Source organism: Saccopteryx bilineata, chromosome 4, assembly GCF_036850765.1.
Source record: "Saccopteryx bilineata isolate mSacBil1 chromosome 4, mSacBil1_pri_phased_curated, whole genome shotgun sequence".
Lineage (NCBI taxonomy): Eukaryota > Metazoa > Chordata > Mammalia > Chiroptera > Emballonuridae > Saccopteryx > Saccopteryx bilineata.
In genome coordinates, this window is record NC_089493.1 from 174,675,085 (window position 1) to 174,700,287 (window position 25,203).

The following is a 25,203-nucleotide window of genomic DNA, read 5'->3' on the forward strand; positions in this document are numbered from 1 at the left end:
CAGGACCTTCAAACAATATCTAGTCTAACCCATCGCTTTACACAATGGAGAGTATGAGTACTTAACATGGAGTAGCCCTTTTTGTTCTCATGAGACCATTACTTATTGATTATTATTATCCCTATTTTACTAAAGAAAAACTCACGGCTCAGAGAGGTTAAGTAACTTTCTCAGGGTCACACAGCTTGACCAGGGAGAATGAGAATTTGAACCCAGCTCTTTCAGACTCTAGAACCCTAGCTCTTAACCATTTCTTGCCTCCACTTCTCTTATTTCTGACTAATCCCAGCTAGAGGTAGAGGGCCCTGTGGATACTCGCAGTAACTTCTTTGCTGCTGTGACTGGAGAAGGACAAGAGGAGAGGAAATAAGTCTTTGTTTTGATGTCCCAGGCATTCCTGCCTCTTTGGACAGTTCTCTGGTCTGGGAGCTTGCCTTCCTCTGACCTTTAGTTACTGACGTGCTCCTATCCCTGGCCATACTGGTATGACAGTTTCTTTGACATCAGTCTCACTCCTGTGGAGGCAGCCATGTTGAAGAGAATGTAGGAACTGCCCTAGGTTTCATGGCTACACCCAAGTTTTATCTCCCTGTGGAGATCATCTCTCCACTTGGTTTCAGAGATAACCAAGTTATCTTTGCAGTTGGCTGATCTCCCTATCACACTGATTCTCCCCAGCTGCAGTTTCGGGTGACCTTTTCTGGTCATGTCTCCCTAGTTCTGGGGCTTCTCCTGGGTGAGTTCACTCTGAGGATTCCTGGACCAGCTCTGGGGAGGGCATTTGCTCCTGGGCTGGTAATCTGGCTGTGGGAGTCTTTGTTGAGGGCTGGACCATACTTGTTGTAAAGCCAGTAGCCACGGCCACCATCACAGCCGCCTGGCCCATGCAGGTTCGCATTTGATTCAGACAGACAGTAATGAAACAGTGGAGCCAAGAACTGGTGGGCCATTAGCTTGCACCCGGTGGGCAAGAAATACACACAATGGGAAAACACTTCCCTTTCCATTCAGGGCTCCCAAAGCCACTGACTTATCCAAGTTTCCTAGAATCAAAGATTTCTAGCTCACCAGCCTTATTCACCTCTGTTCCCCATCTCCTTCTCTCTACACAATCTCTGCACAAACTGGCTTCTTCTTCAGTACTCCGCCATCTTGGCTGCTTCTCCTCTCCTCCACGTGGCCCTCCTCTGCTCTCCTCTCTAATACTAATCTCAGGAACTGAGAGAGAGCAAGCTCCTGGTCTGCCCCATTTTATAGTGTAGAAATCAAAACCTTTAATCCAATATACAAACAAGGAAGACTCTGATACAAAGTCACTTAGGGTGGGAAAAGCTTAGTCTTAAAATTAAGCCTTAGATTATGACAGCCCTGCCTGCTTACAGCCTGTCCCCCACACCCAATGCAAACTATAAGCAAGCAAACCTACATATCGTATTTACAAACTTATTTGGCCAACACTGGTATAGGTACCATCCGATGTATCCCAAAGGGGGCCTGGTCCAGGTCAGAGGTCCAGCCCATAGCTTTGGCAGGCAAAACCATGAGTTTATACTGATACCTCCAATTCCCCCAGCATTACAAGGTTCATTCTGTCCTTCTGCCTTTTATTTGTACCATCTTTCTCTGATACAAGGAAATAGCTGTCATTATTTACAATATATTTACTCATTTGATCAAAGTTAGCATATGCATAAAGGAGTTTCAGAATTACTAACCTATACCACTGTGAAAAACAGATACTTATGTTAATTTCTTTACCACACCCTTCACTATGATTGTTATTCATTTATAATAAAATTAGGTTTATTCCTATTGCTTGTATTCCATTTGGGGTCCCCCCTCCACATTCTGGTTGGTCTTAATTACTTATATATAATATATGCTTGTATATTTTACACACACACACACACACACACACACACACACTGGGAATATGTGAAACATTACCATGGTTCCAAGAGTCAGAGCTATACAGGAAGGTATTTTCATCAAAGCACGCTTCCCTCCTATATCCACCACCCCATCCCATCCCTTCATCCTTTCCACCCTGTCCCATCTCTCCCTACAAATAACCAAGCTTATAGGTTTATGGTTTAAAAATATGGAACGCTTCACCAATTTGCATGTCGTTCATATGCAAGGGCCATGCTAATCTTCTCTACAGTGTTCTAACTTTAGTGTCTGTGTTGCTGAAATTAAGCACCAGAGTGATCCTTTTAAAATAGAAACCAGATCATGTCACCTGTGCTCAAAACCCTCCAGTTGCATCCTGCCATTGTTAGAATAAAATCCTAACACCGTGTTCACCTTACTTCCTGCAAAGCTCTCCAGGATCTGGCTTCAGCTTCCTGTTTATTGTCTCACAGTTGCAGCCTTGCTCGTTCCAGTATAGCCATAGCTGCCTTCTTACTGTTACCCGCATCTAAGCACTCCCCTGCCTCCAGGCATCTGTATTTGTCCTTCCCTAAGCCCAGACGCTGTTCTCCTAGACATTCTCAGGGCGGGGTGCTTCTGGTCTCTGGTGAACATTCTTCATAGAAGCCTTCCCTAAACAGATCTACTACTACTCTCTGTTTTTCTGGCTTTATCTTGGTTCATGATACTCATTACTACCTGGCATATGTATTATATTTATTTATCGTCTGTCTCCCCCACAAGAAAATACGCCCCACAAAACAGGGGCTTTGTTCTAGTTCCTACAGCTTAGAAGAGTGCTTAGCATATAGTCAATAAATAAGCAGTTGGTAAATTTTTGGTGAGTGAAGTTTGTGTCACATGTTTTATATGCATTATTTCATTTAATCCTCATAAGAAAAAAAACCACTTGGAGGTAGTACTATAATTATTCCAATCTATAGGTGGGAAATAGAGGGTTCCAGGAGTCAAAGGCTTGCCCCAGGTTACACAGCTGGGAAAGGGTTGACTGGAAATATGGCTCTTGTTCTCCCTCAGTCCAGAGCCCCGCCATGCCTGTCACTTCCTGGGCTGTGTTACAGCGTGTCTTTGCAAACTCAGTGTTAATGGTGTACTTGGCACACACAGTAATCGTAAAGATATGAGTGCACCTTGACAACTGTAAAGCACTGGACAAATACGAGCACCAGAGATGTGATTGCTCTAATTATAGCTAGCATTCATTGAGTACTCACAGGGAGTCAGCCTGAGCTCTATACCGTCTGTCACCTGACCCTAACAGCAAACTTATGGAACTAAAACAGAAACTCAGGAACACCAGGTAACTTGGCCAAGGTGACAAAGTTGGTTGAGCCAGCAGTTGTTTCACTCACAACCTCCCTGTCCCAAGCAGGGGGTCATACAGACATGCCTTTGTGAACTCCTTGTTGCTTTCGCACTGTCAGGTAATTTATTCCTGGAGTTCCAAGAGGCACTGGAGCGAGTCTATAAGGTCTACTGTGCCAACTATGACCAGGCCTTGCTGCTGGTGGAGTCGTACCGGAGGGAGCCAGAGCTGCAGCGCCAGATCCAGGGCATCATTGAGGCCGTGGTGTGAGTACAGGGACCAGTGAGCATGTGTTCCTGCCGCATGCACCCCAAGGTCCCCTCCCCCCTTAGTGCTGCTCACACAGCTCTGTCAGGCTAGGCCAGGCTAGGCTGCAGAAACAAACAGCTCCCAACTCTCAGTGGCTTCAAAGGTGTATACCTTCCTTTGGCTCATTGTGGGGTGTCTTGGGGCTCTTTGCATCATCTTCACTTTGGGACCCAAGCTGACAGCAGCCACTGTCTGGAATATTGCCAGAAATTGTGGCAAGGGGAAAGAGAGCCCGGAGGATTGAACACTGGTGGCCGAGTGCTCCAACTTGAAAATGGTATCCCTCACTGCTCGTGAGTCGTGGGCCAGAACTGATCCTGTAGCTTCATCCAGCCGCCAGGAGGCCAGGGTGTGCCACCCTGCCATGTGCCCAGAAGTGGAAAAGCAGGAACGTTTGGTGAACAGCTTTCACGACTACCAGTAGGAAGGGCGGTGAGAGGGGAGGGGACCACGTGCTGTAAGCGACAGTGCTGGAGAGCAGGTGTGCCTCACCTGGCGGGGCCTCTCTACAGATGGCTGAAGTCCTGCCCCATGGAAAGGGATCAGAACTGCCCAGGTGGCATCATAACCAGGGCTGACGCCAGTGGGTGGAAGCTCCAGGTAGAGATATGTAGAGAACAGATTTTTGTTTAATTGAAATTTGGAATGGGTAACAGCCACATGGTTCAAAATCTTTACAATATACACATTTATATAGTAAAAAAAAAAAAAAAATCTTCCCAATCCTGCCTCTTTTTCCATTCAATTATAACTCCTATACCCAAAGTTAAGGTAACCTCTTAAAAAAACTGTTATGGCCCTGGCTGGCTAGTTCAGTGGTAGAGCGTCAGCCTGGCATGTGGAAGTCCCAGGTTTGATTCCCGGCCAGGGCACACAGGAGAAGCACCCATTTGCTTCTCCACCCATCCCCTCTACTTTCTCTCTGTCTCTCTCTTCCCCTCCCACAGCCAAGGCTCCATTGGAGCAAAGTTGGCCCTTGGTGCTGAAGATGGCTCCATGGCCTCTGCCTCAGGTGCTAGAATGGCTCCAATTGCAACAGAGCAACGCTTAGATGGGCAGAGCAATATTCCCTGGTGGGCATGCCAGGTGGATCCCAGTCAGGCACATGTGGGAGTCTGTTTCTCTGCCTCCCCACTTCTCACTTCAGAAAAATATATAAAAAAAGTGTTATGGGTCTTTGCACAATTCCTTTATGTAGGAACAAGCAAATTCAAATATGTACTTTTCAATAGCTGCATAAAGTTCTTTCCAGGACAGGTTTATGGTTTATTTAACCATTACCCTGTAGGTAGATATTTGAGTTGTTACTGTCATAAATATGGTTCCTGAATAACTTCTTCCTTTCTTACTTGAGCTGAACTTTCTGTGGGTAGATTACTGGAGTAGGATGAATAGAACAAGGGTTTGTACATTTTGCATCCTGCCAACTCCTTTCTAATGGAACCTTACCAATTGGTACTGCCACCAAGAGGGCCTGTTCCCTCACAGTCACCAGCTCTGGATATTATTTTGTCATTTCTGTTGCCTATCTGAAAGGCTGCATATAGACTTTTCTCCAAATCATCTTGGAAAGGCCATACATGTTAGAGGCTGCTGTAACTCCATAGTGACTCCTTGATGATTGTGGAGAAGAGATGTGATCATCTCTTTGAAGACCCTCTGCCCTCTGATTTGTGAGGTGACATTTGTCTCCATGAGGCAGTTGGCCCTTTCCTACGGAAAGTAAGCCCAGAGGACAGAGTTTTGCCAATACCTGGCAGTCGTTTTCACCTCCCCTGCCCATGGTCAGCCAAGCACGAGGAAACCCTTGGTGAGTGCAGATGGCCAGCGTAGGTGTGTCCTGATGCTTTGGTCCTAGCCCTGTGTCTCCCCTCCCCGCAGCTCATGAGGGGGCTCCTGCCTGCTCTATTTTTAGCTTCATGGTTGATCTTTCCTGGCCATTTGGGCTGGAGATTTTCCTTAGGAAAAAGAGCAAGAAGCTAGGGTACCATAGAGAGGGGCCAGAGGATGGTCCTGAGCAGCAATTGTGAGTCTTCATGGAGAGGCATGCTTGGATATCGAGGTTGGGAACCCTCATAAGTTTCCAAGGATAGGTTTTTCTGTTTCTGGTTGAAGATCTTGTTGAGTTTTGGGGGAGATTTATCGGTATCGCTTCCTACTCCGCCATTACTCTGACGTCATCCCCTCCATAAGTTTCCCATAAGCCAGGGCTGAGGGCTACAGGTCACAGTCAAGGAAATACTGTTGGAGATATCCTAAATGTCCCAGATGCCATTGACTTGGGCACTCATGCTGTAAGCACCAGCCATCATCAAGAACGGGGTTGGGGAAATCATCAGTCATTCATAACCTAGTATATCTGGAAGAGACCTCAACACTATTAGTTCCTGTGTTTTGTCTTTTACTTTTTTTTTTTAATGGAAAATTTCAAACCTATAGAAAAATAGAAAAATGTAATGAACACTCACACACCCGCCACCTGAAATGAACCAATGTTAATCTTTTGCTGTTGACTTCATCTATTTTTATGTTAAACTATTTAAAGGAAAATACAGATGTTATGATTTTTTCCCTGCAATACTTCAAATATATCTCTACACATTAAGCTCTAGTAATTTTTAAAGTTTTTCTTTTTTGAAGCACCAGAACCATTTTATTAAATTAAATATGTGGCTGTCCAATATAGAGAGTTGTGCTTGGGACATCTCCAAGTAGAGATGATGAGTAGGCGGTTGACCATGAGTCTGGAGCTCCAGACAGAGGTTGAAAGTGACGATCTGGGTTTCAGATGTGTGTAAAGCCATAGAAGTAAATGAGGTCCGTAAGGGTGGGTGGAGAGAGGGGAGAGGAGGCTCCAGAGCATTGGAGCGAGGCCAGCTGAGTTGGCCAAAAGAGTGGCCTGCGGAGTAAGAGGAGCATGGAGGGCCAAAAGAAGGTGTTTTGATGAAGAGAGAGTGGTCATCTGTGTTTGCTGTTGAGTGAATGAGTAAGCTGAGGGCAGAAAACTGACCATTGGGGTTGGTACAGATGGGAAACCAAGGCCCAGAAAGGGGGTAAAGTGAGAACTAGCAGCACCCATCTTAACTTCTAGACCCCACAAATTACAGATGAGGAAACAGAACCACAGAAGGAATGAGTTCAATGGCAGCACTGGAACTAGAAGCCCAGGTCCCCTGGTGCCCCCAAGGGTAGGCTTTACCTACCTAATACCAGCCTTCTCCCTCAGGCCACAGGCTGGGCCCTCAGGCCTCAGTTTCTTACTGGTCATCCCTCTACAGAGGATTACCAAGTACCCTTTGCTGCTGCAGAAAATTCTGGAGAACACACTCCCTGATGCCAGTGCCTATCCGGTCCTCCAGAGGGCGACCTCTGCCCTCCAGGATGTGAACACCAACATCAATGAGTACAAGAGGCGCAAGGAAGTGGGTAAGGACTTGGGCAATTAGAGGATCCATCAGTGAGCACACTTCCAGTTATAAAACACTCATCTCACATTGGCTTCACCAATAAAGGGCATGTAGTAGCTCCTGGAAGCACAAGTCCAGAGGTGAGTGGTCTTTAGGTAGGGTTTGACCAAGGTGCTGGCTCAGTTTCCCTATAATTCTCTTGTCTCTGTTCTTTTAATGTGTGTCACCTTCATCTTCAGGCTGGTCTCCTTCATAGTAGTAAATGGCTGTTGCTGTCCCAAGATGCTCATCTGTATACCCTATCCTCCAAGATAAAGATAGGGCCAAAAAAAATTGAACTGGAGCTTCACTCTGATAGGACCCTCTTGGGTCATGTGCTCACCCTGAACCAATCACTATGTTTAGGGGAATGACATGAACTGATTGGCTTTGGCCTGAGTTATGGACCCTTCTTTTAGCCAATCACTGTGACCAGGGGGATGGGATTATATGGATTGGTTTATACCACTTACCCCCTTTCTGTACTGAAGTGAGATCAATCCCATTCATACCACATGGCTGCTCTACTGTGGAGGAGAAATGAATACTGGGGTGTGGGGGTTGTGGCAAAGGGCTATGTATATTCCTGGGCAGGGGCGGGAGTAAGTGGGGATCCTGGCTCTCACTTTGTTAAAACAGAAAGGTTTGAAAAATGAAGCAGTATCCTAAGGAGAGAGGAACTCATTTGCACTGCTGAGACAGTCAATAACAATAACTTAGCTAATGTTTACTAAGGGTTAACTAGGGCATGTTTTTCATTTATTATCTTGTTTGATCCTTACAATGGCCCTCTGAGGTTGGCATTACTAGTCTTTTTTCACAGTTGGGTAAACTGAAAGCTCTGGTCATTTGTTCCAGGCCACAGAGTTGGTAAGGAACAGAGCCAGGTTTCAAACTTGGGCCTGGAGTCAGGCAATCAGTAGAAAGCTCTGAGCCAGGAGTGGGGAAGTATGGTCCCAGTTTGGCTAGGTAACAGTGACTGAGGGGACCTCAGGCAATCACCTCTCACTTGGGTTCCTCTTTAGAAAGCAGATTCTGACCATCATCTTATGTGATCCTCCCAGCAATCCCATGAGCTGGCTGGCCTCATTTACATATGAGGAAACTGAGACCCAAGAAGTGGTGATTTGTCAAAGTCAAGCAGGCTGTTCAACCAGGGCTCCCACCTCAGAGTGAGGGCTCAGCCCTGCGCTTGTCTTCCCTGACTCACCACCATTCTAGTGGGTGTGCCCTGATGTTTGAGAAGAGGGTCCAGTCAGGTGCCTAGCTAGCAATGTTGGGTGCTTGCTTCCCTGGGTTGGCCACCATCCCCATGCCCTCCCTCTCAGCCTCCAAGTACACCAAGGTGGAGCAGCTCACCCTTCGGGAGCGGCTGGCCCGCATCAACACACACACCCTCTCCAAGAAGACCACCCGGCTGAGCCAGCTGCTGAAGCAGGAGGCGGGGCTCGTGCCCAGGGTGAGCATGGGCAGGGGGAAGGGTCACATCGCCCCCATCCCAAGGGGCAAGCAAGACTATGCAGTGGGTGGGGCAGGGGGCTTAGACTGCTTTCAGAGATGAGGAAACTGAGGCTAAGGGAGGTACATGACTTCCCAGGATAGGTAGAGTTGGCATCCCACTTGACTGTGTGGAGCCTGGGTAGAGCTTTCTCCACTGCACCTTGTGCCACTCTCTCTGGACCTCTTCACACAGATCGGAAAGCGGATCTCTGGGTCTGGGCACAGAACCTGCTTTGATGGCTACCAGTAGTAGCTCAGACTGATTGAGTACTTACTCTGAACGAGGCATTACTCAATCCACCCAATGAAGTGGGTGTTCCTATTACCCCCCCCCCCCATTTTGCAGATGAAAGGCTCAGAGAGGGTAAAACACTTGCACAAAGTCACACAGCTTGGAAGCAAGTGAACCAGGACTCATACTTGTGTGTCTGATTCTATAGTCTGAATACAAAGCCACCAAGCTGCACTCACTGCCTCTAACTGTCCCACTCAGCTTTGGAACTAGAGGAACTGGCTCTGATGGGCAGGTCCCCAGTAGAGACTTGGAGACGCAGGTGCTTGGTGTACGCTGCCCCCATGTGGATATTCTTGGCCCTCACAAGCATAACTTTACTCTCAGACAGAAGACAAGGAGTTTGATGACTTAGAAGAGAGGTTCCACTGGGTGTCGCTGTGTGTGACTGAGCTGAAGAACAACATGGCTGCTTACCTGGACAATCTGGGGGTGAGGCTCCTGCCATTAATAATTGGTGGGGCTGGGTTGGGTTCCCTGGGCAGAAGGCAGACAGAGCCTATCTGACAAGCTGGCAAAGGTACCAGCTACAGGACCAAATGGAAGAGGTCATCCCACGGCGGGCTGCAGGCTGGAAGAGAGCCCATGGGCAAGCAGTCCTCAGCCCACAGGTCATCGGACTGGGGCAGCTCCTGAACCCATTGAGCTCTCAGGGCTTGGGGTTCCCACTGGGCAGGGTAAAAATTCACTGGGGTCAGAGCCCTCAGAAGGACGCTGCCAGACCGGTACCCAAAGCAGAGGTGACAAACTCAAGTGTTTAAAGGAGCCAAGCAGGTAACTTTACTGAATGGAGTGCACCTGTGTGCAAAGCCTATGTCTGTTCATGAGACTTTTTGGGTAGTTAAGTAAATATGTAATAATATATGGGACTTGAATGAATGAGTAAAATCTAAAGGGGTAGTTATTACTTGACTTAGGGGTCCAGTGCAGCCAGTTTTTATTTTAAGGAAAAAAAGAAAACTGGGAGTTCTGACTTTTAGATGAAATCTTATGACGTGTCCATGTGAGCAGCTAATTAAATAAAAATGTTAATGCCTTTCAGGAAATGGAAATGGATTTCTATCCACTGAATTCAGCCCACAGGAACAGCATGTCCCTTTCCTTGTGCCAACCTCCCCCCCCCCAATTCTTGTCATCGATGCTGACTCATTCCATCCATTATGTCCCTTTGATACGTGGTCTTTGTTCTCAGTCATGTCCGTTTGCACAAGCCAGCACAATCACACAGTAATGAGCTCTGGATAACGGGGCTTGGGGGGGCAGTATCGAAAGTACATACGAGGAGGGCGGTGGTGGTTTCACACTCCTCGGCATGGGCAGATCTCCCTGCTTGCTCCTCCTCCATCCGGGTCCCCCCAGCGGAAGGATCTGAGCAGCACAGGGAGATGTATGTGATGGGGAAAACACTCAAAGTCATGTCATGAGAAGGAATGGAGGGAGAGAAGCCAGGGGCTGTGAGAGACACGGCTGGCTTCACAGAGTTGGACGAGTATGTGGAAGCTTTCAGACTGCCTTTCCTTAGACGCAGGACTTACATGATGGACACAGTGTTGACCTGGAGTCACACAGGGACAACGTGATTCCCTGTTAATCCTCTGGGCCCAGGAAAAGCCTCTTGTCCTGGCCTGTTTTTCACACAGACTGAGCCAAACTAAGGCGGGGAGCCTTCAGTGGGCAATGACATCCAGACAGAACCGAATAACTTGGTTTGTTTTTATAGCACTGATTCTTACATGCCTATTTATGGCAATTATTGCTGGTTTTCCCTTTTTGGTAGCATCATAAGGCTGTGTTTTGTTTTTTAATTTAATGCATTGATTTAAATAGAAACACTTAGTAGATTTAAAAAAAAAAGTATTACCAGAACATGTGGAATATGGATGTGGCAGAAAAATCACAAGGGAAGAATGCAGACATGTGAAGTCTGGGAAGCGCTGGACTTGGGAGAAAGATCTTGGCTTAGTCTAGGGAGAACTTTCTCTTTTTTTTCTTTCTTTTTTTTTTATTTTTTTTTATTTTTCTGAAGCTGGAAACGGGGAGAGACAGTCAGACAGACTCCCGCATGCACCTGACCGGGATCCACCCGGCACGCCCACCAGGGGCGACGCTCTGCCCACCAGGGGGCAATGCTCTGCCCCTCCGGGGCGTCGCTCTGCTGCGACCAGAGCCACTCTAGCGCCTGGGGCAGAGGCCAAGGAGCCATCCCCAGCGCCTGGGCCATCTTTGCTCCAATGGAGCCTCGCTGCAGGAGGGGAAGAGAGAGACAGAGAGGAAGGGGGGGGGGGTTGGAGAAGCAAATGGGCGCTTCTCCTATGTACCCTGGCCAGGAATCGAACCCGGGTCCCCTACACGCCAGGCCGACGCTCTACTGCTGAGCCAACCGGCCAGGGCCTAGGGAGAACTTTCTAACCAACCCAATTGTCCAAGGATAACTGTGTGCTTCCCTGTCACCGGGGATGTGCAGACAGCCTGACCACCCTCTTCAGGGCGATGGTGGAGGGAGATGCAGATGTGACGTGGTCATGATGGGCCCTGAGTTTCTGTCTCTCATTCACCCTGCTCCAGGCTTTCCTCCGCTTCCGGCCACAGGACTGTGACCTGGACACGCCCGGAGGGCCCGTGGCGCAGTACCGCAACCTGGCCAGAGACCTGCAGCTCCAGGCTTTCCCTGAGTTTGTGAGTGAAATTTCTCCCTTCCTCTTCCTTTGTTGGGCAGGCAACAGAACCTATAAGGATAATATTCAGATGTCAGGTCCTTCACACAAACATCGCATCATAACCACGCTGGGTAGTCAGCAGGCAGAGATTATTATTAGTGTGTTTTACCGATAAAAATAGCCCCAGCTGATGTTTACTGAGCCTCGCTGTCTGCCAGGCACTGAGCTAAGCCCTTCACATTCTTCACCTCATTTAATCCTTACAACATGTGTACAGGGTAGAGAATATTAATAGCCCCATTCTGCAGATGAGAGCTGAGGTTCAGAGGGGTGACTGCCTTTGTGACTCAGATGGTCAGTAGCAAGCTTGGATCTGAGCCCCAAGATCTATGCTTTTGACCACCACTCTATACAAAATCTTTTACAACATCTGTGCACAGTAATGCTACTAAGAAGTGACATATTAAATTTTTATTTATTTATTTACTTTTTTCGATTTTATTTATTCATTTTTATTAGAGAGAGAGGGGAGAGAGAGGGGGGGATAGATAGAGAGAGACAAGGGGGGAGGAGCAGGAAGCATCAACTCCTATATGTGCCTTGACCAGGCAAGCCCAGTGTTTTGAACCGGCGACCTCAGCATTCCAGGTTGACGCTTTATCCACTGCGCCACCACAGGTCAGGCCAAGAAGTGACATATTAAATACCTATTCTGTTCCAGGCGCTCTGCTCATCTCGTTCCCTGCACTGTCCCAGTTTTTCAGATGGGCACACTGAGGCCCAGAAAGGTTAGGTAACATGCTAGAGGTCACAGCTAGTCAGTGGGGATGGGACAAGCCCAGGCCTGCCTGCCTTCGAAGCCCCCATTCTGGGTGCCCACCCGCTGCCACCTCTTGCCCAGACTCCCGAGCCGCCTCTCCCCACAGAAGCAGCGGCTAGAAGGCCTGGTGTGGCAGCCGCTCTGCAGCCTGGCCAGAGCCCTGGCTGGCCCTCAGAACCTGATCAATAAGCGTCTGCACAAACTGCTGGACTTTGAGCGGCTGGAAGAGAAGCTGCTGGAGGTGGGCAGCGTGACCTACGAGGAGGAGGAGGCCCGGCACACGTACCAGGCACTCAACTCCCTGCTGGTGGCCGAGCTCCCACAGTTTAACCAGCTGGCCGTGCAGTGGCTGGGCCAGATCCTGCGCACGTTCATGGCTCTCCAGGGGGACCTTGCAAAGCAGGTGCTGCAGACGGCAGAGGGCAGCTTGGCCCAGGTAAGGCCTCTGGGACTGGGGCGCCGCTGGGTAGTACTGGGGCAGGGCCTTGCAGCCCCTTCAGGGGCAGGGAGGGAAGTGAGGCCTTTCAAACAGGCCATCAGGAGCCTAGGAGGAGGCCGTGGGGGCCTTCTGGGTCTCTCTCATGCCTGCTCTCCTTCCGTTAGTAGAGTCAGACCATGAAAGCAAGGCTAGAACTGGGGCTCCGGGCCATTCCCAGGCTCTGCAAGTCAGAAGCAGAGGAGGCTCTGCTGGGAAATTAGCAGACCTGGGGGCTGTTCCCAGCAATGGATTAGGTGTTGGTGGCAGAGACAAGGTCCTCTCTACAAAATTAGGAGTCTGTGTGTCCAGCTGGTGTTCCCGTTCCTGTTCCTGTCACTTCTAGTAGCCGCCTCCTTGTGAGCACTTACTGTGTACCTTCCATGCGCTATCTCACTCCTCAAACAGCCCTATGGAGAAAGTCCATATTCAAACGGATGCTGAGGCACAGAGAGGTTAAGCAGTTTTCCCAAGGCCACACAGCTATTGGTGGGATGTGAACCATGACAGTGCAACTCTAGAGCCTGGGCTCAGTAGCCTGTAAAAGCAGCAATCTGCCAAAAGCATAAGTAGGCCACGACAAGGGCTGGAGCAACCTCCAAGTGCAGGCTGTGGTTTTGGAATTTAGAAGACTAAGGTCGATATAGGAAAGACTCCTCTACACGCCATAGGCTGTGTCCTGTGCTTCATGTTCCCCAGCTCAGCTTTCCCCAGCTAGTTCCCTGCAGGAAAATCCCTCTTCGGTACTTTTCCAGCCCAAAGTCCCACTCTACACCGGTGGCCTCCACTTCCAGTGCGCCACTTCTGGTCCATTCGCACAGACTCCCTCCTTGGTCTGGGTGCCCCTCCCCATCGTCCCCCATGCCTTACACAGAATCTGACATGTGGCAAGAACTCCCCAAATGTGTGGCAGATGAGCAAGTCTGTCCTCTGAAGCTCTCAGAAACCCTGGCCCCCCGGAGGGAGAGCCTATCTCCTCATCCTCGCGACTCCAGCAGCCCTTAGGGTGTGCTTCTGCTGAGTGTGTCTCAGAGCCTGCCTCCTGCTGGAGTGATGGAGGAAGCTGTTTCTCATTGCGGGGGGGGGGGGGGGCCTGGAACTAGGGGCTTCCCTTCTTTTCTCAGCCCTCACAGTATCGATCGAGTGCATAGTTCTACCTCAGATACTCTTTCTGAATTGAATTAGGCCCAAACCAATCTGATTAGGTGATCTTTTCAGCCTCCCCCCACCCCCTCCAGTGTTCCCTCCAGGGCTGCCAGCCGCCTGGTGTTTAGGCCAGGACAGTCACAGATGCCAGTAGGGGAGGTCAACTTCCTAAAAGCGGAAAGAGGGCATTTCTTGGCTGGTCCTGTGATGTAGAACGAGGGCCTGTCAGTGATTGATGCCAGCTTCTCTGTCTCTGTCCCATGGCCCATTCTCCCGGGCTCACCCTGTGGAGTCTGGGAAAGACCAGCATGGTAGGACTTCAGTTTTTCTGGGGAGGGGGGAGGTAGGCTTTAAATCAGAACCAATGGCCCTGGCTGGTTGGCTCAGTGGTGGAGCGTCGGCCTGGTGTGCAGAAGTCCCAGGTTCGATTCCCGGCCAGGGCACACAGGAGAAGCGCCCATCTGCTTCTCCACCCCTCCCCCTCTCCTTCCTCTCTGTCACTCTCTTCCCCTCCCGCAGCTGAGGCTCCATTGGAGCAAAGATGGCCCGGGCGCTGGGGATGGCTCCTTGGCCTCTGCCCCAGGCGCTAGAGTGACTCTGGTTGCAACAGAGCGACGCCCTGGAGGGGCAGAGCATAGCCCCCTGGTGGGCAGAGCCTCGCCCCTGGTGGGCATGCCAGGTGGATCCTGGTCGGGCGCATGCGGGAGTCTGTCTGACTGTCTCTCCCCGTTTCCAGCTTCAGAAAAATACAAAAAAAAATTTTTTTTTTAAATAATAATAATAATAAATCAGAATCAAGACCTCCGAGTTTGGTGACCTGCAGAGAGGACATGTCTCTGTTAGGTCTAGGGTCTCACTCACCCCTAGGTTGTCTGATGAGAGGGCAGAAGATTCCTAACAGGGTCAGAGTCTCTGGACAGAGCGTGTTCAGAGCTCCTTGGGTTCCAAGCCAGGTTAGACATAAAGAAGAATGTATTATCTTGCCTAACTGGGAGGCCATGAGGGGTGCAAGCCTGAGGCTTGGCTGCGTTCAGTGCAGGTGATGTTGGGCTTGACTTTATTGCTAGCTCTGTCTCCCTCTCCGGATCGGCTTTATTCCCAAGCAGGCCTTTCCCTGCACGCAGTTCCAAGCACTTACCCTTACATCTCAGAATCCAAAGGAGGAACAGCCCTCCGTTCCCAGCCTTCACGTCCCAAATCTGATGGGAAGATTCCGGCCGGCCCTGTTCCGGTCCATTGTCCAGTCCTTGGGCTGATCATGGTGGCTAGGCGAAGAGACGCCATGGCTGCCGGTTCACCATGATGGGCAGTTCTGCAGTTCTGCTGGGCCCCCAGAGAAGGACGCTGCCTCAAAGGAAAGCAGGGCAGTAGGCAGATACAAACTACAGCTGACCAGGACACAAAGGCTCATCCTGACACACCTGGGGCTTCTGTGCGGCTGACAGTGCTGTCCCTTCCCAGCTCCCCCACCACCGCCTCCCCGAGCTGGCCTTCAGGAAGCTGGTGGAGGACGCACTGGGCCAGGCCAGTCACCAGCTGCGCTCCTTTCAAGAGGACTTCGAGAAAGTGCTGCCACCTCCCAGTGTACAAGTGAGTAACCCTTCTCACCTGCCCGTGAGGTGAGGCTCACTCCCCTATGGCCTCTCCCCTTTGTTTTCAGTGTTTTCTGTTCCCCATGGAAACACTCTCCTTTTCCCTCTCTCCTTTCTCTCTGAGAGCTGAGGGGGGTCTCACCCTCTCATACACATAGGCTCTTCGTGGCTAGTAAGCACCAGAACAGAACAGAACTCTTGAGTCAAGAATAAGAAAACCGCCTGACCAGGCGATGGCACAGTGGATGGAGCATAGGACTGGGATGCCGAGGACCCAGGTTCGAGACCCCGAGGTCGCCAGCTTGAGCTTGGGCTCATCTGGTTTGAGCAAAAATTCACCAGCTTGGACCCAAGGTCACTGGCTCAAGCAAGGGGTTACTCGGTCCGCTGAAGGCCCATGGTCAAGGCACATATGAGAAAGCAATCAATGAACAACTAAGGTGTCACAATGCGCAATGAAAAACTATTGATTGATGCTTCTCATCTCTCCGATCCTGTCTGTCTGTCCCTGTCTATCCCTCACTCTGACTCTCTCTCTCTGTCTCTGTAAAAAAAAAAAAAAAGAATAAGAAAACCCAGATCTTTTAATATTAAGTGAAAATAGGCATAATATGAGAAAGTAGCATTTAACATCCAAAAATCTGGAACTTCTTCACATTTTTTTAATCAAAATTTCTGTTTTCTCATTGAACCTGCTTCAAGTATCAGCATTTTGGATGAATAAGAAGTTGTCGTGTTTACCCATGTATAAGACGCACTTTAATTTTGGGGCCTGAAATTTGGGGGAAAAAAAGTATTACATAAAGTTATTGAACTCAAGTTTTATTCATCATAAAATTCATACAACTCCTCGTCACTGTCAAAACTCCCATCCATTAGCTTGCCCTCATCTGTGTCTGATGACAAATCACTGTCTTCAACAATGAGCATAAAAACAAGCGCAAAAAAGGGGAAATGAAAGTATAAAACTCTACAACCACTGTATAAGACACACCCAGTTTTTAGACCCCACATTTTTTTGGGAAAAGGTGTGTCTTATACATGGGGAAATACGGTATTTATATTTTTGCAATGGAATTTTAAAAAAATTAAAGTATATTGCCTGACCTGTGGTGGCGCAGTGGATAAACCGTCGACCTGGAAATGCTGAGGTCGCCGGTTCGAAACCCTGGGCTTGCCTGGTCAAGGCACATATGGGAGTTGATGCTTACAGCTCCTCTCCCCCTTCTGTCTCTCTGTCTCTCCTCTCTAAAATGAATAAATAAAATTTAAAAAAAAATTTTTTTTAATTAAAGTATAGTTGACATACAATATTATATTAGTTTCAGGTATAGTCGAGATCGATATACCTTATGATATAATCACCATGGTTAAGATCGTCTGTCACTGTGCAAAGTTATTACAATATTATTAAGTATAATCCCTGTGCTGTTCATTCTATCCCTGTGACTAATTTTATAATGAAGTATGTGTGCCGTGGAATTTTTTGTTGTAGGAGACAGTATTTCAGCTCCATAATGGTTTATAGGACTTTGGATGACTGAGTGCGTTTTTTGGTGAAGTATGATTCTTTCAAACGTAAGGAAAGGGAGTTCCCTTGAAGAACAGACCCAGGTAGTGTAGTGTATGTTTTACAAGGAGCTGAAGTAGCCCAAGGAAAAGGGGAATCCCAGGGCTTAAGAAAATGGATGCTGTGTATTCAGTCACACGTGAGATGTGAACTCAGGGTCAGGAGACAGCCCCGAGGTTCCCCAGAAGGAAGAACGGGGCCCAGAGACACGGAGAAACAAGTAAAGCAGCCCAGCGCCCTGCACAGACATAGGCAGCCCTCGTACCTGTCCAGAGGGCAGAGACCGTCAAAGACCATCAGAGATGTGTGTCCCCTGCAAGCGTTTGGGGCTGACACTCCTGGGCCCACAGCTGTCCCCACCTCCTCCCCCACTGTGAGGCAGCCCCAGCAGAGGTCTCGTGGCAGGTGTGAGACACAGGCCCTGCGACTTGGGGAGCGGAAGTGTGCAGAAAAGGCAGAGCAGAGCAGCCTCTCCGGTGAGTCAGGGAACCTCCTCCCTCTTTCTGCTTTCTTATTGGAAAAGAAATCTGTGCTGATCACACACAAAGGAGAAGACTTGGAAAAACAAAAAGAAGAAAGCAATAGGAACATAATAATCCCTGTGTGTGTTGAAAGTTGGTGGGAAGAGACGCCCCTTCCCCACCTCTCCCCATCCCACCACCACCACCACCACCACCACCGCCGCCACCACCACGCGCACACACACACACACACACACACACACACTCCTCCTCCTATAAATTGCTGGCTTGTTTGGCTAAGGGTACAGAACCCAAAGAAGTGAGGAGGCCCATCGGGGCATGCTGCTGTCCTCCGCACAGGCAGGGGCCGCCAGACTTGAAGGAAGGCCAGTGTTTGCTGCCTCACTGACTTTATACTCATGTTAACACTGCCAGTCTGAGAAACAGCTGCCCCATCTCTACACTGCCATTTTGGGGCCTGATTGAAACATTAGTTGATCCTGACTCAGGGAGCCCATTGGAGTATGGGTAATGGTAGGGTCTGTGCCCGAATGTCCCTGAAGGGCACCTCTGTCTGTCTACACCTAGCACCTTCCCACCCAGAAATAGCCAACCATGCAAATATGGTGAATATATCATAAATACATGTATATACTGTGTATGTATAATATATATATTAAGAGAAAAAGAATAATATATAGTCAATCTATATTCAACATTTTTAGTTTCTTCTTTGTTTTACAAAAAGGGGACAGTCACCCCTAGTCCCTTCTTGTTGATACTTTTGCTAGAAGCAGTGAAGAAAAAGACAGAGGTCTGCCTAGGAAATTTTTGGATGAGCTGAACCATTCTCCCCAGCTAGGTGGCAGTTTCCATCGGGGCAAAGCTCTGTCCTGTGTCTCTACACCATTCACAAGGCTTAGTGCACCTTGTAAACAGCAGGTGCTCAATAAATACCTGTGGACTGAAAATTCAGGGAGTAAAAGACAGCACTCTCTTTGTTCCTGTGTCTACCTCTGTCAGCCGTGTGCTGGCTAAGATGCCCGATGAGTGAGGCCTGGTGCCCGCATGGAGCTCAGAATCTAATGAGGTTGAAAGACCTGTGCAAGGCATCTCCCTGGGGCTTAACTTAGCTCGGTGCTATGGGCAGAATTGAGAGCTCAACCCTGGAGTTCTATAACTGAGTGATTTCAGAACCTGAATTAGAATTTTAGAAAACCCCAGAGGTTTAGACGTGGGAGGGATTTTAGAGGTTAAATTAGATGAGCTGCCTTTGGATACTAATTGCACGAGTTTTTCATCTGCTCCAGTCGTCTGTGAGTCAGGGGACTGTTGGGCAGATGGTGGCCCCAGCTTTGACATGCTAACTCAAGCACCTATCTGTCTGTCTCTGACCCTCCTCTCCCCAGCCACTCCTTCCAGGGGCTGAGCGCCAGGTGCAGGCTCTCCTGAGCAAGTATGGCCCGGGAAAGCTGTACCAGGTGACAAGCAACATCAGTGGGGCTGGGACTCTGGACCTGACTTTGCCGCGGGGCCAAATCGTGGCCCTTCTTCAAAACAAGGACACCAAAGGCAACAGCAGCCGCTGGCTGGTGGACACTGGGGGTATGTGGAACTCCACGGGCCCTCCTCCTCCCTCTGGGAAAACCACCCAACAGCTAGTGGGAGGACACAGGTACACTTGAGACACTGGCTGTGCAAAGCCAAGTGGGGATGAGCCCAGGGGAAAATGTGCGGCTTCGTGTGGTGCGTGAAATGCTAACAAGAGCACTTCAGTCTTCCGAAGCAGCATCTGTTACCAAGCACCTACTGTGTGCTATGCAAGGAAGACAAGGGCCCCTTGGGGACCTCACAGACCACTGGGGTGGACAGGGCTTCAGCATCACCCTGAGAGACAGAGCTACACAGAGAAGGGATGTCTGGGTCCCGGCTGCATGGACAGGCATCTGGTGTCCAGAACGACGGAGGTGCTATCCGGTTCCCTCTGCACTGGTTATGTTTGTAGGGTGTGACACTCAGGTCTGGGTACCCCAGTGTAACCGGGCAGGAGGCAGGTGGCGCCATGAACACAGGAGGAGATGGACCAGTGGGGTATCTTCCAAAGAAGACATGGGACCATAGGACCCCCAGGATGAGGGTTACACAGGATTATCACGAGGGCATCTATGGACAGTTTTCCCCCATCAGGCAGTTTATTACAATGGTTACTTATGAATATTAATGTGTATTAGAAAAAATATAACTGGTACATAAACCCATGATTTCATTCATACTATTGTACAGTATAAGACTAAATTTTAAAAAGTGGGTCTATGAAAAAACTAAGAAAATGGTATAAACCCAGCAGAAATCATTAAAGGGCAGTCCATGATTCAAGCTGAAAAGAGGTGAACGGGGATTATAGCAAGGCCCTGGGGTCACAAGGACAGGCGCGGGTCCCAGCTCAGGCGCTTACCTGACTGCACGGTCCTGGAGAAGTCAGAGCCCCTTTTAACTGGTTGGCTCAGCAGTAAAACGGAGACTTGGTGTGAAAACTAGATAATACCGCTTCTGCACCCAGTGTGCTCTCGGGAAGTGGTGGCCATTCGTAATGACAGTGGCCGGGACAGCCCTGGGGTAGCTGCTACAAGAGAAGGGACTGGGGCACTGGGAGAAGAGGAAGGGCCCTTGCTGTCCTGGAGGGAGGCAGCCGCCTTGCCCAGGGCTGCCCCTTCAGGAGGAGGGGGCCCGGGTTCCTGCCCTGGAAGGTGGTTCTCATCCCAGACCGGGGAAGGACTTCTCTTCGTGGGTTCCCTGTCACTGGGGCATGCAAGCAGGAGGTGGCCAGAGAGTGCGAGGCGGGGAGGCCATGAGGCTCCCACCTGCCCCTTCCAGGCCCCTTGTGCTGAGAAGCGGTGTGGGAGGCACTGACCTCCATGCGTGGTAGGGATTTCCTCCATCATGAGAGGGAGGACGAAGGTGGCCTGTAGCCAGGTAACGTCCTGTATGTCTGTGTATGTCTGTAGGACATCGAGGGTATGTGCCGGCTGGGAAGCTGGAGCTGTACCACATCGTCTCCAGTGACGAGAAGCTTGGAGGGCAGGCAGGGCCTCGGGAGGACGCCCGACATCTAACGCCAGAGCGCATCCCGGCCCCGGTCCCCTCCATCCCAACCAGGACCCAGGTGAGTTTGGGAGTAGAATGAGGGTGGCCTCCCCACAGCGACCTGGAGTGGGGCTTTGGTTTTCCTCCCATCTGGAGGGGCCCCTATCCTGTGAGACGGGGGCCTTGATTGGTGACTGCACTGGTGTCCTGGCCAGGGTGGGACTTGGAGAAAGGAAGTGCCTATTTAGGCTGTCACATGTAGTTGGACACAGAAAGCTATTATTGCCTGATTGTGTTTATATGAAATGTTCAGAACAGGCAGGTCGCAGAGACAGAAAGATCAGTGATCGGCAGGAACTGGGGGGAGGGAGGGATTGGAAGTACCGCTCACTGGTGTGAGGTTTCTTTTTGGGGTGAGGAAGATGGTCTGGAAGTAGACAGTAGTGATGCTTGCACAACCTCGTGAACATGTTAAGAACTACCAGTGTGATTTTGAATAAATTCCTGAACTTCTGAGTCTCAATGTCAATATCTGAAAAAAATGGGGCAAAATACAATCACAGAATTACGAAAATCAAAGCCAGGGGAAGTGCTAGAACAGGGCCCGCCACGTCGTGGGTGTTCGTGGTGGCAGCAGCAGCAGCAGCAGCCAATGTCTTTAGCCCAAACGATGTGGCAGGGAGGCGGCTGCCCAGCGGGCACTGGCTGGCTGGGAGGGAGCGGGATGAGCAGCCTGTCTGGGCTGGGTCTGTCTGTCTTCCCGCCCTGACGGTGTCTGTGTCGTTCCCCGTGTGATCCAGGTGGTCGCAGTGTACCCCTTTGCGGCCAGGAGCAGCCACGAAGTGAGTCTGCAGGTGGGCCAGCTGGTGACTGTGCTGGAGGCCCAGGACAAGAAGGGGAACCCAGACTGGAGCCTGGTGGAAGTGGACGGACAGCGGGGATACGTGCCTTCCAGCTTCCTGGCCGGAGCCCCGAGCCCCGCCCCCTGGGGCTGGAGTCTGCCCTCCTAGGGTGCTCTCCTCGGGCCCATGCTGCCACTGGACGGGTGAAGATTAGAGGCTGTGACCCCAGGAGAGAAGAGAAGCCAAGAGCAGGCCAGGTGGAAGGGGAGATGAGGCCAGGCTGGGGTGAAGGGCACCCAGAAGGCAGCCTGCGCAGGTGGGCGGGCCTTGCAGCAGGCCTGGTACTTATGGGCACGAAAGGCTCCAGCCAGAACGACTCCAGATGTCTTCAGAAAGAGGTGGTTCCAGCCCGGAGTCACAACACCCAGGTGGTGGGTCGAGGTGATCGGGATTTGTGTTGCATCTGGGCCTGCCCATGGAGTGGGTCACCCAGGTGAACGTTACCTGTGTGCAGTGTGGGAGCAGGGAGGGCCGCTGGGGAAGCCCAGAGCGGCCTGGCCTGACAGTTCACTTCCGGCCTGTGCCACCAGGGGGCACCACAGCCCACCAGTCGTGGGAGCCAAGCTGTGTTGGGCAGTGAACTCCTGAGAGCCTTCTCTTGTCGGGACAGTTGGGAGCTTCCCAGGAAACTCTCGCCTGGGCTTGGGCATGGGTGTGACCAAGTCACAGTTGTGGAATGTGTGTTGTTGAATTCAGAGCTGGTTCCAAGGAAGAGATATTGAGGGTGTATTAGATGGGTGTGTGAAGCCGTTGCCAAGTGTCTGTACACTGTGTTCTCTGAGCTAGGGGACAAAGGGATATGCAAATCACAAAGGAAGCTGCGAAGCAGGTGCTTACAGGCCTGGTGGGTGTGGGAGGTTAGGTACTGGCTTGAATTCCTGCTTCTAGAACAGCGGTTCTCAACCTGTGGGTCGCGACCCCAGCGGGGGTCCAACGACCAAAACACAGGGGTCGCCTAAAGCCATGTGTATTTCCGATGGCTTTAGGCGACCCCTGTGTTTTGGTCGTTCAAACCCCGCCGGGTCGCGACCCACAGGTTGAGAACCGCTGTTCTAGAAGAAAGGGAACCAGGGGAAGCCCGAGTGGTCTCAGGAGGGCCTGGAGGCAACAGTGACACGATGTCAGTTGGCTGTGGGAACTTGGATGTAGGACCAACCTCAGTTTCCCCATCCCGAAAGGGTTGTGGTGAGAATGACAGGAGGCTAAGGACTTGGGACTTGGAAGCTCCTTGCAAATCACGAAGTGTATATGAATGTAAGTTGCCGTCGGTAGCGGGACGCGCTGGAAGTGGTCGGGTAGGGCCCGCATCAGTGGTCACACTGCCGCTTCCCGTGCCCATCGCGGGCAGTGTTACTCAACGCGGCACCCTTTCCCATCGGCCGGGGTCTGCCGCAGGCGCCTTTCAACACTAGGTAGCAAAACTCTTAACCTTGATGAGATCAAACCTATTCTCATCCCTTTCTAGAACCTGGAAATGGAAACCCCTCAATAAAAAAACAGACCGGCTGGGGGCAGTTTTGGGTGCAGCCATTGTTGAATCGTCTCTTAAGATGTCACTTTGGGCTCAGATAAATGGCAAGACTCACAGAAGAACACAAAGGTGACCCCACATGATCTTTAATACAAATGACAAAATCTGGGACCGACCCACGTTAGAGCATTTGTAAAAACACGTAACAGTGAAGACTTATTTCCAAGAATTTCTCTATGTTATTGTAACTGTAGTGCCTATACCTGTTAGCTCTGGTCTTTTGAAGGCTTTTAAGAAAGACATGCATCCATGCCTATGTCAGACAGTCTGTAATCACCTCCTCCGCGCTTCCGGAAGCGTGAAGATTGCTCCGCGCCAGGGGAAACCCAGTCCCCACCATCTGTTCCCAGCCCGATTCACTTCGCATGGCGCTCTCAACTCGTTTTCCTTTCTCTTTCCTGCTCAGATTTTTTTTTATACAGATAGGAAGTCTAGGGGAACAGATAATAAAATAAGAAATCCATCTGTGGTTCCTACTGAGAGCTTGCTGTGGAACTCTGGCTCAGGGTGTCTTAACGTGGCCCCTTGCTGGCGCCCCCCGGGCAGCTTTCAACCGTGCCTGACAGCAGGACCCCGCCGGGGAATTCTGATGTAATTGGTCTGGGGAGTGGTCTAGGCCTCAGGAACTCAGAAAGCTCTGCAGGTCCTTCGTGTGTGGCCTGGGTGGGGAAGCTCTGCCCTAGATAGGCAATGGTGGATGAGAGAGACCCGGGCTCAGAAGCGGCCACAAGCTGTCAGCTAGGACGGGCCCCATCTGAGCTCCGTACTAGCTCCGATGTTTGGAACAGGCAGCTGCTTTAGAGGTGGTTTGAAATAGGACAGCCTGTTCTGTCAGGTCCCAGAATGTATATTTATTAAGTGCCATTAAAAAGGGACCTGCACAAAATTGGATGTTCTTGTAGGCATAAGGGAGAGAACTGAAATTACACTTGGAGCCAAATCAATCTTGTGAAGGGAAAATAAAATTGTATTCAGTAGAACACGGGTTTTGGTTCCTTGTGGACCAGGGGATGAAATTAAAATTCACTAAAGGGTGAGAAAATGCATGTTGAGAAGACAGAGGACAGCCCGAATTTTCTCCAGGGGACTCTGTGTGATGTGCCTTTCCCCCCGCAAATGCCTAGAACCATTGCACTGTGTCATTTATTTCACTATTTGAACTTGCTAAAGTATTTGCCTGTGAACGGAACAAAACTTGTAAGAGCTGAAGACTGATTCATAGGGCTGGCCCTTGCTCCCTGTAGTGAGGTGAGACCTCTTTAAGCTTTTGGGCCGCAGCCCAGTTTTGGACGTGAGGACAAGATTACAATGTCAAAGGAAAGATGGGTGGATTCTTGGTTACTATGGTGAGCTCTAGTTTGGTGAATAACTGATGTGAACTACTGAGAATAAAGGACTTTGAAGATGAACTTGTCTCTGGAATTTGTGTGGCTCTAACCATTGGCTAGTCTGACGCCCTAGTGTGACGTTGGTTCAGTGGGCACTTGTCATACATAAAAACGGCAGCTCATTCGTTCATGTGTTCATTTAAGGAGTGTCTACAGCACCCCTTCAGTGCCTCCAGGAGTTGGACTTAGCTGCTGGGGACACAGCAGGTAGTTAGAGGGCGTGCTGTTCTCCCAAAGCCTGCTGGCTGGTGAGAGAGACAGACAAGTCGACAGTCTGTTACATGCAGTGTAAGTGTTAGGATGGGGCTGTAACAGGTGCCCCCAGAGCCCAGGGGAGGGTCCAGCCCTGACTCAGGCTTGGCAGCTAGGAAGGCTTCCTGAGAGAGGTGATATCCAAGCTGAGGCCTGATGGGTCACTAGGGTTGAGTGAAGGAGGAAGGGAGGGCATGTGCAAAGGCCCAGAGGTGAGAGCTGGCTCCATTTGTCAGGAAGCTGAAATGCTGTAGGGGTGGTGGGTGCAGTGAGAGGTGGTTTAGAGTGGTCGGCATGGTAAGGAGCTTTGGTTTTCGTTCTGAGAGCCATGTATGGGGCACTGAAGGGTTAGAAGTAGAGGAGCGACACACCCAGGGTTGTATTTTAGGATGCAAGATGCTCTGGTTCTTCCTGGAATCTCCCTAAGTGCGTTACGTGCCTCACATGATAGATATTCTATACATGTTGCTCAGACAAACGTCCTCGAGAGGATGGGAACACAGAAGCCGTGCTTCTGAGCACTCTCCCAGCCAGCTG

At 50.2% G+C, this 25,203-nt stretch overlaps 1 protein-coding gene and 1 non-coding gene across 8 annotated transcripts in view; one reads left to right on the forward strand and one right to left on the reverse strand.

Moving 5' to 3' along the window:
• Positions 1-24,435, forward strand: part of ARHGEF37 (Rho guanine nucleotide exchange factor 37) — a 43,418-nt gene extending 18,983 nt beyond the window's left edge. For 6 of the 7 annotated variants that reach the window (XM_066272971.1, XM_066272973.1, XM_066272968.1 and 3 more), the window contains 10 exons: positions 3,360-3,507; positions 6,777-6,976; positions 8,325-8,455; positions 9,116-9,220; positions 11,354-11,464; positions 12,372-12,701; positions 15,348-15,476; positions 18,919-19,114; positions 20,515-20,672; positions 21,394-24,435. In XM_066272971.1, the coding sequence (XP_066129068.1) occupies positions 3,360-3,507; positions 6,777-6,976; positions 8,325-8,455; positions 9,116-9,220; positions 11,354-11,464; positions 12,372-12,701; positions 15,348-15,476; positions 18,919-19,114; positions 20,515-20,672; positions 21,394-21,603 (1,718 nt within the window). In that variant the 3' untranslated portion in view covers positions 21,604-24,435. The remainder of the gene's footprint in view (positions 1-3,359; positions 3,508-6,776; positions 6,977-8,324; positions 8,456-9,115; positions 9,221-11,353; positions 11,465-12,371; positions 12,702-15,347; positions 15,477-18,918; positions 19,115-20,514; positions 20,673-21,393) is intronic. The other variant, XM_066272969.1, reaches the window with a different exon arrangement.
• On the reverse strand, positions 2,096-2,203 carry LOC136337003 (U6 spliceosomal RNA). Its single transcript, XR_010731726.1, has one exon. It is a non-coding gene; the product is annotated as a U6 spliceosomal RNA (small nuclear RNA).
• Positions 24,436-25,203: the final 768 nt, after the last annotated feature.